Below are 14,797 nucleotides of genomic sequence, written 5' to 3'. Positions count from 1 at the left end.
CCCTGAGAAGTTTCCAACCCTCCCTCCCGTGATCGGTACTCGTATGGCAAAAGACTCCGTTTCCGAGCAAAGAGTGGGACTGAGACATGAGAAACCTCAACAGCCGCCCACCGGGGGCTGGGAGGGAGGGAATTTTGCCCTCTGTTTTTGATGTTTTTCTCCTCCTAGGACCCACAGTGAGGATAAGTTCAGATAACTCTTAAACCAGTTGGATACAGTTTTCCTGGCACAATTTTTGAGGACAAAAATCACACCTGATACTGGTTTTCTAAATTGCCTCATTTATAAGCATTTTTCTTCTCCATTAGTTTGCTGATGAACACTGAACTAGAAACCATGGATGACTTCAAACTGCTCCCTAAGAATACAGGAAAATAATGCTCTTTTCCAGCGTGGCAAGAGTGAGTGGAGCTCCTGCCAGGCAGTCCTCCGTTACTTATTTCTAAAATTAATGATTTGTTCATGTCTGACAACAAGAGCTAAAAGCAACCCTTGCCCCCAAGAACTTACTGCGTGAAGAACAGGCAGAAAAGTACAACCCTGAATAATCCAGAGGAGGAAAAGCAACTGTTCACCTTTCATTTCTGTCATCATAAACACACAACTTCTGAGTTTTGGGATAAGTGACATTTTCAGAAGGAACGGAGTGGGTGAGAGGCACAGAGTGCTTCCCACTACCATTCTGGAGCCTGCGCCAACCATTACTTAAGCCTGTCAGTATATTATTAATCCACTTTCGTAACGATCTGCATTTCTCTAGCACAGTGACCACAGCCCAACCTGAGAACATCCTGCTCTGCTCAGTGCCAGCAGCGGTGGAACATCTGCACAGAGCTTCATCTACCTCCTCACATGTGTTTCTTATATCTCCTAAAATATTGCTGACAATTGGGCTTGTCTATCACTGTCAACACTTTCTTCCCTACTTCAGTTCTGACTCCAGTCTTAACGGAACTATAAAACACACATGTCCAAGAAATGCTTTTCCAACCAGACCAACCTATGGGTCAGTCTTTCCTTCCCTTCCTTGGGCTGTTTTTTCTTCAGCCAGTTGAACAAAAACTGTTTTAAGTAGGCCACCAGCAATTATTTTTTTATTCCACAGCTACTGATACAGGAATATGCTCTTCTTCCCTCCTTTCCTCCTGCAAAAGGACATTCCACTACCTTTTTTTCTTCTTTTCTTTTTTAGATGAGCCTTTGGAGAGCCTTTAGCTTATTTATCTATGTGAAGTGTTTTCCTAAATTGTCCCCAAGAACGCCTGTTGGAGAACGTGGCATCAGACATTCAGATCAGGCAGCCGAATTATTTTAACCAACTATTTTTACTATTTTCTACCAAGCCACTCAGTGCATCTGCTCTGTATAAGAGTTCAGCATCTTCAAAGCCTCTTACGAACAACAAATTCTCATGATCTCTCAAAGGCAAGTTAGACGCGTGTGATCGAGTTTCTGAACGAGGCAATCGCACGCACAACAAAGAGCTGAACGCTGTTATTTTAATGCATTTCCAATTCTGTTGCCAGGTCAGTAATCCTTTTTCTCCCAGTGTCACTTGAAGACTTCAAAACCCGCAGCTGGGGTGGAACAGTCAGTGTTTGTTTTATCTAGGAGGACATCACACGGCATGGCTCCTTCTAAGCAAATCAATTCCTCTGCTGTTGACAGCGAGTATTCACCAGCGGTGATGCTGAGTTGTACTACTCAGGAGGTTACTAAGAGTGCACTACACACACGACTTCCAGCTATCAATTTGACAAACATCCTAAACCATTTTATTTGCCTTGATTTCCCTTCCTGAGGCTTGATAATCCATCAAACTTACCGTTTGTAGCGTGCTGCCCAGCAGTTCTGGAAAAGGCTCTGATGCAATAAAACCAGAATTGCTGTTTATCATAAAGAATCAGCAGCAGGAACACGGGAGTTCAAAAAAAAAAAAATACATCAAACAAACCAAAAAAACCTCCAACACTTTCTGAAAAATCTCCCTTTGTGGTCGGAAATGAAGCTCTGAATCAGGATTTAAGCACGTGCTTATTTCAATGCACGGCTTCATCCCGGCACACGCTGCAGCACGACCTGGAAGACAACTGCTTTTCCGAACTGAGAAAACTGAGTAACACCCAGTTCCGTATTCCTTCCAGCATCGGCTATCAAAGGACCGTCACCTGCATGGATCGCTTTTCTTTTAATACGCAGGGAAACGGAGGCAGGCCGATGAGATGCGGGTCCCCAGGGACGCCAAGAAGGCTAATGGCAAGGCTGGGAACAGACGGCAGGTCTCCGAACGCTGAGTCAAGCCCTGCCGCTGCTGCTCTGACTCATCCCAGGAACTGTTTGCTAAACACTCCAAAGCTTTTCAGAAGTTCCGCATGCTGCGTCAGCTATTCGGGTAGAAGAAGCGATTCCGAGTACTCTAAGGTCAACTCATCAGCCTCGGCATTGATCTTTTCATGAAGGCCTGACGTTTGGAAGCTGGTGACGGTTATTTCTGGGATCTGCCTCCATTTACAGTAGCTGAGATTTACTGGGAGATTAACAATCATACTAAGAGTCAGTAATCCCGCTGCTAGCACAAGAGGTAGTACATCTTCCCGACTCATTTGTTATGTTCCGACAGCAAAGCACAGGATTAGTTTTACCAAAAAAAATTGGCTAGGGAACGAGCAGGGTTTTAAAACATCTTCCCAAAGCAGTCTGCAGCCAAGGTATAACAACCTATTTTTACTTCATTTTTGGCTATAAAGATTGTTTCTTGCTCTTTTCTCCAGTGATCAGAGACGTAAAAAAGCTCTGGTGCGTGATCTATGCAGTGGATATGACACAGTGTTTGAGAGAGGCATATCCCTTACCTTCTTCAGGAGGAAACTGAAGCTAAAACTGAATCCATTTATCAATTACGTATCCAGCAGGATTACTTAAGCACTCAGGGGAAGAAAGTTGAGATAGATGAGGTATTTTAAGCAGAGATAGCACACTTTACTGGCCTTTCTGGTAGTCTGTAATGCAAAGATTTGCAAGGCATACGATGACTAATGCGTCCTGAACAAAACCAGACCTGGCCGCTGCATTCCTTTCAAGAACTCCACGTGGAAGAGGAGATTATCCAGTCTCGATATTTATTTACGCAGATATCGCACACTCTCTGCCTCGCCATCTGGGTGCAGCAGAAGAGCAGATAGGACAAGACAGTATCTGGCACAAAAGGCCAAACAAAACACATCCTGGCAATAATTTAGAACAAAGACTTTGCCTGACGTTTTCCTCTGCAAAGTGGGAGCAGGCAACAGGAAAGCACTAACTGCTCACATCCTCTCCAAAGGTGTAGGAGGAGCAAGTTCCTCGGATTTCAAAGCAGTATAATGGCACCTTCCCACCACCGCAAAACTAGGGCTAAATCTCAGCAATACAATAAAATTCAAGCCGTAAATCTCACCCACAGTAAGTGATAGTGTTATATACAATCCACTTGTGCCGTAACAGCAAATAATTTGTGTATCGCCCAAAAGGTGACGATCTGGTTTGCAGACTTTTCCAAAAAAACGCCAAAGCATGTGCACAGCAGCAACGCCTTCACCCCCCGTGTGATCCCTGCGCCTTTCAAAATGAAACACTGGTCAAACACTTGGCAATTTTGTTTTCACTGCTGAAGAGAAATTATAATGACTCTGGTAACTATGTCGTATTGTAACACTTGTAAGGATGAAGTCTGATGGCTGGAAAAGAGAAACTCTCCGAGCGGAAGGGGAGTAGTATGTCATGTAATGGGAATTTCATTTTACCGAAATGACTTTCCTAGGGTAATAAAACTTGTTCAGAAGTTTTCCTCTAAACTCTCCCCATAAGCATTTGAAAACACACATTTTCCAGTGCACCAAGTGATGTAAGGCAGGAGACCTTCCACCAGGTTCCAATAAAACTGACATTTTCCCAAGGACCAAAAAAAATGTTTATAAATCCCCAAAGGGATGGGAACAGTCTGTGTCCAGTGGTGCCCCGTGACAGGACAAGAGGGAACGGGCACAAAGGTGACCATGGGCAGTTCCATCTGAAGCTGAGGAGGGCCTTCTCTGCTGTGAGGGCGGCAGAGCAGTGGCACAGGCTGCCCAGAGAGGTGGGGGAGTCTCCCCCTCTGGAGCCATCCCAAACCCGCCTGGACGCCGTCCTGTGCCACTGCTGGAGGTGCCCCTGCTCTGGCGGGGGGGGGGATGGGGGAGCTCCAGAGGGCCCTTCCAGCCCCCACCAGTCTGGGACGCTGTGTAATCCCGAGAGCAATGGGTCCGTACCTGTGAAGCAAGTCTCCGCATGGCCTCTTCCTGGCGCCGGCGCATTTCGGGCGTCCCCGGGCAGCTCCCGCTGGTGATGGACGAGTGAGCAGAAGGTGGCTGGGTTAAGGGCAGCTCTCGGTTTGCATCCACATCTGTCCCAAGGAAAGAGGGTATGAATTGGTACGGGACAGGCACCACCGATGTTATTATCACAGACTATTTTCTAGCAAATCACGGCAGTTGAAATACTTTCCGCAAAGACTCTGGTTAGGATTTCAAGCAGCAAGTGACTGTGACACCGTCCAGCCAGGCCAGAGGCGCCCCAAGAAACTTCCTTTGGAAGCAGCATTTTTGGGAAGGACCGCTAAGATAAAGTGTTGAGCCTGTCTTATTCATCTTCCCCGCTGTAATCTCATTGACTTTAAAATAATCACAATGATTGAGTGAATTGTGCACTCTCGCAGGTACGCTCTGCCTTCAAGTGTGGTATATTTTAGTGCAGTGCTCTCCTACTCTGCAGTTCTGCCAATAGATCTTCCCTCATTATGAACCATCGCTGGTTAATTTGGTTCCAAGTCCTTCTTCAGTGGAGACAGCCAATTTTTCTGAATTATGTGCCTATTTTATAACATAAATAAATGGAGAGGTGCAGCTAACATATCCATCTGAAGCCCATTAATATAATCAGAGGGAGAGAAGCAGGAGTAGCACCAGGATCTGGAAAAGGCTTGCAAGCAAATAATGAATTATACTGGAATCACCCCTGCCAAGTGTAACTGCTTTCTGTTGTGTTTTGGCTGTTTCTTTTGCCTGGCAAAGCAGAAATCGCCTTTACCAGTAGCTCACTACAACAGTCCATTCACCTGGCCTTTGCGGAGAACATTTTCAAAGCGCTCTTATTTCCACACGTAGGTACTCATACAGAGTACTTCTGAATGGCACCAAGACACACAGTACTTGATGATGTCTAATTAATGATTTCTTTATTTTGGGAACATTTTAAAAGCAACAGTCCTCTTCAGTGCCGACTGTACCAGCAGAGGATTTTCCTGAGCGGGTTGCCGCGATGCATCCTTGAGCTTGACTTGAAATCATAATGCAAACAATGACCCATTTAATGGCAAACAACAAAGGAGGACGACTACTGCCTACATAATTAAACCCTGAATGAGTTAGCAGTGATGCACATTCTTGATTTTGAGCATGCAACACTACCTTCACCTGTATTATTTTTCTGAGAGAGGAATTAAGAGCATGAGGCTGGTTTTACACCCGTTTACTAATGCTGATAGCACAACTGCTGTAGCACAGTCAGCTCACCTGATTAGCATTTATTATTAAACACAGATTTTACTAAGCATAATCAATTATTTGTTTTTCAGCATGTGGAAAAAAAAATATCAAAGAAACTTGCAGAATAATTATCTAGACTAGGATAAAATAAATAGTTAGTCTAGGACTTGTGATGCCGTTAGGAAATAAAGCCAAATTAGGCGATTGATTCTGAAGGTCTCCATCCCACTAACGAACACAGAGGAATCATTCGGCTTCCAACTTCACGGACAAACCAGAGTGCGAACTAAACAACAGCGTGTTCGGTGTGACCAGGGATCTTTGTCCTTTGTGCATGATAGATACAGGGCACCTTCTCATCTGAAATAGCCAAGCTTTTAGTCCAGAAACAGTTAATTACAGTAGTCTCTTTCATCTCCACAATCCCCCCAAGCAGACCAGGGAGACGTACAGTTGGTGTACTGCAGCGCTGCCGTTAAAATATAGAAACAAGCCCTGCCTTTCACTACGCATTGTTCGTTTAGCTCTGACAAGTGACACGATTCAACATGCCAACATTCAGTGACATTTCGGAGATTTCAGCATGGCAAAGAGTACTGCATTCCAGTAAACAGATGTAACTGCAGTTTCACTGAGATACAGTGACCTACATCCTTACAGATACCTTCAGGTACCTAACCCGGTATTTTTAGTCCTGTCTTATTCACTTACTGAGAGTTGAATGATTTTTAAATGTTGCCATCCCCACCTGCAAACATGTCAGCATTGACTGACGGGAACTGGATGGGACCGGGAGAGGTAGAGCAGTGCTGGGCGCTGAGCCCCTCGGGCTTGGGACTCACCCCGAACACTTCCACCAGGATAAACCCAGATAAACAAACCCTACGGGAAGGAGAATGCATTGGTGTGGATTTGTAGTAATAGAATATTGGCAATTAAAATTGGGAGTCTTCCCCATCAGAAAAAATCCGTGATGTTTCTAAGTCAGGGAAACAAGAGACACGGCATTTCAGCTCTTCAAAAAGTCCATTTGGAGCAGAAGTAGTATAAATATCGCTCACAGACGCCTCCTTTGCTTGGCAACAAAGCCTAAGCTGCTTTCTTGGGGCTGGAGAGGAATGGGATCTTTTCAGCCAATACCGTTATAGAAGTTGATAGAAAAGGTCTCTGGTTTTTGAATATCTGTGTACTGCCGCACTTACGTTTCGGAGAGGCGTGAGGGCTATCGGAAGCGATCTGTCTCATCCGCGTGCCATGGCAGCTCAGCGCAACCAGTCTGGAGATGATGGCGGTTTTTCCAAACCCGATGTTCCCAACGATCACGACACCTCGGTTGACGCTGGCGTTCGAACTCTGCAGCTGCGCATCGATCTCGTGGAAAACCCAGTCCCGGCCAACGAAGACGGACTCGGTGGTGATGCTGGGCACCTCGAAGAGCAGCGGTTTCAGAGAGATGTCGGGAGGTCTGTAGGGTGCGAAGCGTACTGTAAAGAAGAAACACAGGGAAAGAACATAAACATCAATGTAAAACTATAGCTCGGGAATTGCTGTTTAATCTTCCTTACAAATCTTTTCATCGCAAAAGGTGAAAAAAATACAAGCTTGTTTATTACCCACGGGTTTGTTCTTAAAAGCATCTGGCTCACTCACAGCATTTTCCACCAAAGGAGTTTACAAGAGGAAGTGGTTTACAGCTGGGGAAAGCGAAAGCTGGAGAAATGAAATTTCTTGCTTCAATTCACCATAATTAAAGGCCACGCCACAGGGACACTTTCCAAGGCAGCTGTCCCCTCCCCCGTGACACAGCATTGCGTGTCTGCTCAATATATAGATACAGGTCTGTTCACCTGTTCCATACAATGAGGACGAAAAAAATCTTAGCACTCTGAAGTGTTAAATCAGTCCGAGCATTTTCTCTTTTCTGGAGCAAAAGCAGCGTCGCAGGCAACGTAAATTTAACAAGGAGAGGAAGAAATACCCCCCAACAGTTCAGGTGTGCTGGGGCAAAGCTGACACCCGAAACCATGGCTATTGATAGTGTGACTTTTCCCATTTTCATATGCATTAGATTATAATAAAGCGTACAACCGAACCCAAACCAGCTTTGAAACTTTTTTCAGGAACATTTGGGGGTGGAGGGAGAGGGTATTTGCCGTTCTCTCCATTTGGCACAGGGAACACACACCTAAAAAGAGTAACAACGATGCACAGATCCGGTGCAAAGATGCTATTAGAAAGATCAACTCATATGGTGCGTTCTGCCTCCGAGTTCTGTAATTGGGAGATGATACGTATAAATCTGGGGGAAAAAAAGTGATGGAAGTACTTTGTGTTGGCAGAGACAGTTGCTGGATCTTCCCACTTTGTTGCCGACATGGTTTCTTAATTAAAGACTTTTGGAAGGTGGCCGCAAAGACAGCAGGTGAGTCCCACTCAGGGGGAGGTTAGTCACACTGCGTGTTTCAGCTGCAAACCGCGAATTTTAGTACATAATTCCTTCAAGTCAGGGCTAAGCGATGTGGATGGAGCTACATCCATGGGACAGGATTCCAGACCTGGAATGGCAGCTCTGAACACACCTTCCAACTACCACACACGTACTGCGCTTGACATACAACACACGTGGAAACCGATGCAGTGAGCTCTAGAAAATTTGAGCTCTGGATCAGAGAAATTGAAGTCAATTTGTTTCGAGATCATACGGCACACTGCAAACAAAAACAACACCACAAAATCTGGATGTCTTCACAGATTATTTTAGAAGAAATCCCACGAAGCTGCAGAGGAGGAGTTCCTCGAGCAGGGCTCCAGAGGATTTAAGTAAAAAAACCTATCGGTTTGCTTACCTCTTGGCATGATCCCGCTCCCATCATTTACATTAGCTGCTTCCAGTGGAGACTGGTTTCTTTGAAGTTTTAAAAGCCCTCAGACACTGAAAAAGCCCAACCGTCATTCAGCAACTGCTGACGTGGGTCATTTCTTCACCCGCTCACCCTGTGTGGACGTGGGGGGTGGGTCAATCCCCAGGCAGACCTCCTGCTCCGGCCTGGAGCCCTCAGGGGTGCAGATAACGCTACTGCACCAGGCTTTGGGCTAAACTCATTGAAAATCGTTTATCAAATTACAACAGGGGGATGGATGCTTTATCTACATGGGAAGAGGTTATAGCTGTGCTACAGGAAGATCTTGGCAATCTTAAGCACAGATCCAGTCTGGGCGGATAATGGCTGGAGAGCAGCCCTGAGGAGAAGGACTTGGGGGTGGTGGTGGGTGAGAAGCTCACCATAAGCCGGCAATGTGCGCTGGCAGCCCAAAAAGCCCCCGGCACCCCGGGGCTGCATCCCCAGCAGCGTGGCCAGCAGGGCGAGGGGGGATTGTGCCCCTCTGCTGCGCTCTGCTCTGGGGAGACCCCCCTGCAGTGCTGCCTCCAGCTCGGGGGGTCCCACCAGCAGAAGGAGACGGAGCTGTTGGAGCGGGGCCAGAGGAGGCCCCGGAGATGCTGGGAGGGCTGGAGCCCCTCTGCTGGGAGGACAGGCTGGGAGAGTTGGGGGGGTTCAGCCTGGAGAAGAGAAGGCGAAAAAGGGGAGACCTCAGAGCCCCTTCCAGTGCCTAAAGGGGCTCCAGGAGAGCTGGGGAGGGACTCTGCATCAGGGAGGGGAGCGGTGGGACGAAGGGGAATGGTTTCAAACTGGAAGAGGGGAGATTCACATTTGATTTTAAGAAGAAAATTTTCACTCTGAGGGTGGTGAGGAACTGGCACCCGCTCCCGCCCACTCCAGCAGCAGTGGAGCTGCTCTCTCCGACTCCGGGCTCTGCCGCCCGTCCCCGTGCCCGACACCAGCACGGCACCGGGACACCCCCCCAGGAAACCGCTGAACTGATGCCCAGCGCTCAGATCATCTGGAAATCCTCCGCAGACCTGACCAGGGACCTGATCCGTTAAGCCAGAGCTGATAAAGGGGCTGGGATTTAACGTCACATCAGATATGCCTACGGAAAATAACTTGTATTTAAAAATGTTAGGTACTTTGAATTTCCTTTTTTTTTTTTTTTAACTGATACAGAAAAATGCTGCAGACAGGAGCTGTATTTTTATTCCCACTTGAAAACAATGAATATGCTTTAAATTTATCCTAGGGTGGAGACGGTTTTTGAATTGCATGAGCTCACAAACAGCTCGTTCGATTCCCCTCGCCAGGGCCCGTCACGCGAGCGCAGTGGGATGTGCTGGCACGGGAAGGTGCCGGAGAAGCAAAACCGCTGGCGGTGGGAGGGGACGAGGCAGCCCCGGGGCTGCGTGTCCCCATGTCCCCAGCACAGCTCTGGGCGTCAGCGCGACTGACGGGCTTCGCACCGGAGGATGGCACATTGCACGAGCAACAGCACACGGACCTGGCACAGATAACCAGCTGCAGTGGTCCCACTGATGTAAATTAAGTGTTCCAGCAGTGCATTTGATGAGGGAAATTTTGTTTTTGCATCATGACACCACTACTAGATATGTAAAATTTAAATAAAAAAAAAATAAAAAGACTCCATTTGGAAAACATCAAGTTGAGATTTGTGCTTGATAAGCTACAGCTTTGCTTTACTCGTGCATGTGCGTATATATGTGATGTGTCGTGGTAGTGAGTGAAAATGTACAATAATGCTCTTCTGAGCGCCAGAAGCCTAACAGGTACCAAATGGTCCTGGGGGCCAATGCAGAGACAAGACTGATTTAATATAAAAGCTCTGGGATCCAATAAACTCCTGCTTCACGTGGTGGAGACCTGAACTCAAATCTTGGTTTCTCTTCAGAGGAGCAGACGGCTTTGAGGCCTTGTGACGCCTACACCTTTAACCACAACACCCCAAACAGACGAAGGATATCCTAAAGATTTGTCTTTATCTGAGTGGACAAGAGTATACGCATCTTGATTGCCGTCTGGGAATAGCATATCCTGTCCTAAAAAAGGCTTAACAAAACCCTGAGAAGAGACATACCCACTTATCCACCTACAGCCAACCTTCCCGCCCATCCAGACATTCCACCACCACTGGGCACTGACCCCAGCAAAGCAAACCTCTTCTGCCAGCCCGGTGGGACGTTTCATCACCTCAGGCCCTGGATCTCAGGGCTCTCGGAGGCAGGCCGTGCTGGTGAGCGTCTCACCAGTAAGAAAACACTCACTGCCACATTGGTTTGGACATGAGTGCCGAGAGCATGCTTTTCATCCCACCAGCCTCCCAAATCACCTCCACGTGCCAGCAGAAGACATTTTACTTCACCACACCGTCTTTGAAAGACGAATACAGCATCAACGCTCTCTTAGCTGGACTGTCGAAGCCATTTATGAACAATTCAACACTGCCATTGACTAATTGCAAGCCATGTGCCAGATCCTCATTGAGTCCTGGTACTGTCTGCTGAACCATGCCAAAATCCTCCCCTGGTACTATTTATTTCACGAGGCTCAGCAGCCAGCGGTCCCCAGGCGAGGCACAAACCTGTGGGAAGACCCCAGACGCCGGGGGAATTCTCAATTCCTTTCAAAGAGTTGAAAAAATACCTCACATCATAAGGAAAGGAGAACCGGAGAGAAGGAAGGCTGCACCGAAGCTTCAACATTTGGGGCAGAAATTAAAGGATAAGCTAATGGAAAGGGCTCAGAAAAAGAGGATAAGAAGGTTCAGAAGTATCAGGTGAGGATGTGCGCATACGTTTTGGATGAACCCTATGACCACTTACCTTAAATACTTGTGAAAATCAAAGTATGTGAATAAGCTGCCTGCCCATCCTTGACATCCCAACGCTTGCTGGGTTTTATAGTCCTTTTTAATGAAGTATTTTATAGAACTTAAGCCAGAGCATCCCAGAAATATCCAGAGCTTCTGATATTATCTTAACATAGATTAAACCCATAGTTCTCCTGGAAATTAGTGTGTGGAGCGGGACAGACGGAGGGTTGGTAGTGCAAAATTTTCATAAGAGTTGATGAAATACTGTACAAACTTCTGCAGAACCCAACCAATAAATTCTAATCCCAAGCTGAAACACCGCCTACCATACCCATGCTGGCTCTTTTTTGTGGCCGAAAACTTCAATTAAATCAAACCAAAGCTGGTTGTATTATCTACACAATTGAAAAAAAAAAAGGGCAGTGGGCTGGAAATGAGCAGGAGCAAAGTGAGGGCAATGCCCGTCCTGCTTTACCGTGTAGGTCATCCTCTGCTACACAAAGTGATTTTTTAGTTATTTTAGTTGTCGCAAGACTCCATTCCTGTTCAGAAATAATTTGTTTTACAGACTCCCCTCTCTTCAAACAGGAATTTTTTCTCAGCTACATCGGCCAGCAGCATCCACAGCTCATCAGTTGTTTTACATTATGTTCTAGGTGTGTTTTGTTGCCATTTTAGCATCCCGGGTGGGAGACAGATCTTGCTGGCCACAGACAGCCCTTACAGGGCTGCGCTGCATGGCCTGGGTTTGCCAATATATGGAGAGGAAGCCCAGGTGAGAAGAGCTTTAGTATTTATTACAATGAAATCCCTGGAGATGTTCAAGGCCAGGTTGGACGGGGCTTGGAGCAACCTGGGCTGGGGGGAGGTGGCCCTGCCCAGGGCAGGGGGTGGAACTGGATGGTCTTTAAGGTCTCTTCCAACCCAAACCATTCTATGACTCTGAATAACACAGCATCTGCTGTGTCCTTTGTTAAGTAACCCACAAATTAGCCAAATGTCTGAATTTCTTTCTTTTACTTGCTTTAAACTGCAACTTCTTTCAAGTGTCATCTTAAACATATACATCCACCAGGATGAAACCGGTGCTTATTTTTCACACACCGTGTACCTGAAAAGGTTAAACAATTTTTTCAGCATTTTGAAGACGTGCATGAAACCCCCCTACCCAAAAGGTGACAGAATTAAACACACACCATGAGGAAATAGAAACACAGAAAATTATAAAAGCCGGTTTAAGGAGAACACACTCCTGCCATACTGCTGCTATTGGCCAACAATAGACTGGGGTGTCCTCTCCTCCGCTCCAAACCTCACCCAACCACCACAGGCCTTCACACCCCGCACCAGCGCTGACATTCGCTCCTTGGAGAAAAAAAAAAAATCATGATGGCAACAGCCGGGATGTTCTACGGCCACAGAATTTGGTTGCCATCTGGCTCCTGCCCCACGGTACGTCACAGCCATCATCCCGTACTTCGGGTTACAGCGATCCCGAACAGCTTCAAATCCCGCTGGCTAAAAATAGGAAAAGCAAAAATCGCGTTCACCATCCTATTAAAAACCTGCCACTGGTACAAATACCTGTCACACTCTCGGCCACTGGGATTGCTAAATTACTCCCCTGGTTAAAATAACACATTCAACAAAAAATATCAGGGACAGGCTCCCATTTAGTCTCTCTGCACTGGGATTCTTCAACACTGGGAACAAACCAGTGGGCTGTAACGGGTTCCCCGACACAGGGCCAGGAGGTGCTTCGCTATTTCGGCCCAGTGCCAAGAGTGGAGATATTAAAGTGAAACCCAAGTTTAGGATTTCCAGTTGGAACAAAGAGCCGGTGACTGTAACAGCCCAGACCGATGCAATTTCACAGCAGTATCTGGAACATGTAGTATTTTTTGGGGAAAAAAACCACCTCACATATTCAATGAAATGAAAATATTCCCAAACAGTGGCGGTTTGGTTTTTTCACATCCTCTTCTTCTCCCTGTCTTTTTAAAAATAGCACAGTACCTCAACTAGGATCAGGAGCAAATCCCAAAAAATGGAAACACTGCCGCTGTTCTCATGCAACCTTCACAAAAATAGAAAAAAGAAAAGAAAAAAAAGAACAAAAAGAAGAACGAAAATATGTAGCGCTGCATGGTTTTTAAAAGTGTGTCTGGAAAACAATTTGATTCTGTTCCTACAATAAAGTTTAATGTTTTGGATGCAATCACTGCAAATTACGAAGCCTTGGCAAGCTACTTCGTTCGAACATATGGAAATTTTGTCTGTCAAACTTTGCTTCCTTCACTTACTGCCTGCTAATGCATTTTTATAACTGCCTCACCAGCCAATATGATTTCATTACAGACTGCCATCCAAAGCGACGCAAAATCACTCTTTTTTTTTTTGTCCAGTCGGGGGCTCGTGGATTTGGTAGAAATCCTTGAACAGGCTGGAACAGGAGATGGTTGCGGTGCTGAGTGAAAACCCAACCTGTCACCCTCCAGCTCCTCCTCTCCTTACCTGGGACGGTGGGCGCTTGCTCAAAAAAAACCCGGAGAAAAGAAAAGTTTAATGTACTGCCAACGTACCCCCTCTCCCTATGTGCAGGTGAGAACAAACCAGTCTCGTGGCACAGCAATGACCAGAAAAAGTCCCAAACGAACTTTCTCGGCCATTTACACCTCTGTGCAATGACAAATGATGGGGATGAAGCGTTAACCTGGCGATCTGCTGCAGACGCAGCGCTGTCGCGGCGATCGCTTGAGGATTCAGCCAAAGATCACACTCAGGTTAAAAGGGGGACGGATGTTGCAGGGTGGGCTGAAACCCCACGGCCATGGGGGGAACCCAGCTGGAGCTGCCTGGGAACACACAGAACACAAAACTGTCAGCCCTGGCTCCTCTTCCCATTGCTAACGTCTTTTTTTGTGGAATTTGCCAGAAAGAACCACAAAAATTTCCCCTCTCAAAAGGCCTTTCAGAAGTCAAAGGGCTGCCTGAATACCGGCATTGTGAGCGTCCATACGAGGGACGCGTCGGGACGGTGGCCCCGTGCACTGCGCTCGGCTCCTTCCCGGCCGGCACGCTGCGAAGCGGGGGCTGTAAGCCTTTGCTTTTTGTTCGGGAAAAAAAAAAAGAAGAAAAAAATAGCAGCCCATCACAATTTCTCTTTTTCTTTTAGAAGCTATCAAAGTCTTAGCCCCGCAGTGCTCAGAGGCTGACAGAGGGCTGGTAGGGGAGCAATCGGGGAGAAGAATTCGGGGATCTTTTGCAGGAATATCCCTACGTGATAAAGGGGTGGATGTACCCAGAGAGGAACAGGTACCTGCACCTGGGGAGGAATAACCCCATGCACCAGTACAGGCTGGGGGCTGACCTCCTGGAGAGCAGCTCTGCAGAGAGGGACCCGGGAGTCCTGGTGGACCACAAGTTGCCCACGAGCCAGCAACGTGCCCCGGTGGCCAAGAAGGCCAATGGCATCCTGGGGGGCATCAAGCAGAGTGTGGCCAGCAGGTGGAGGG

General features: G+C 46.9%; 1 protein-coding gene across 1 annotated transcript in view; it reads right to left on the bottom strand.

Moving 5' to 3' along the window:
* The window catches only part of TANC2 (tetratricopeptide repeat, ankyrin repeat and coiled-coil containing 2), a 218,381-nt gene that overhangs the window by 61,033 nt on the left and 142,551 nt on the right, over positions 1-14,797 (bottom strand). The window contains exons 9-10 of the mRNA XM_009883856.1: positions 6,764-7,045; positions 4,287-4,420 (exon numbers count right to left, since the gene is read on the bottom strand). Of these exons, the coding sequence (XP_009882158.1) occupies positions 4,287-4,420; positions 6,764-7,045 (416 nt within the window). The remainder of the gene's footprint in view (positions 1-4,286; positions 4,421-6,763; positions 7,046-14,797) is intronic.

This window comes from Charadrius vociferus, unplaced genomic scaffold, assembly GCF_000708025.1.
Source record: "Charadrius vociferus isolate BGI_N301 unplaced genomic scaffold, ASM70802v2 scaffold484, whole genome shotgun sequence".
NCBI classification, from domain to species: Eukaryota; Metazoa; Chordata; class Aves; order Charadriiformes; family Charadriidae; genus Charadrius; species Charadrius vociferus.
Note: the sequence above shows the minus strand (reverse complement) of the source record. Positions and strands in the feature narration are given on the sequence as shown.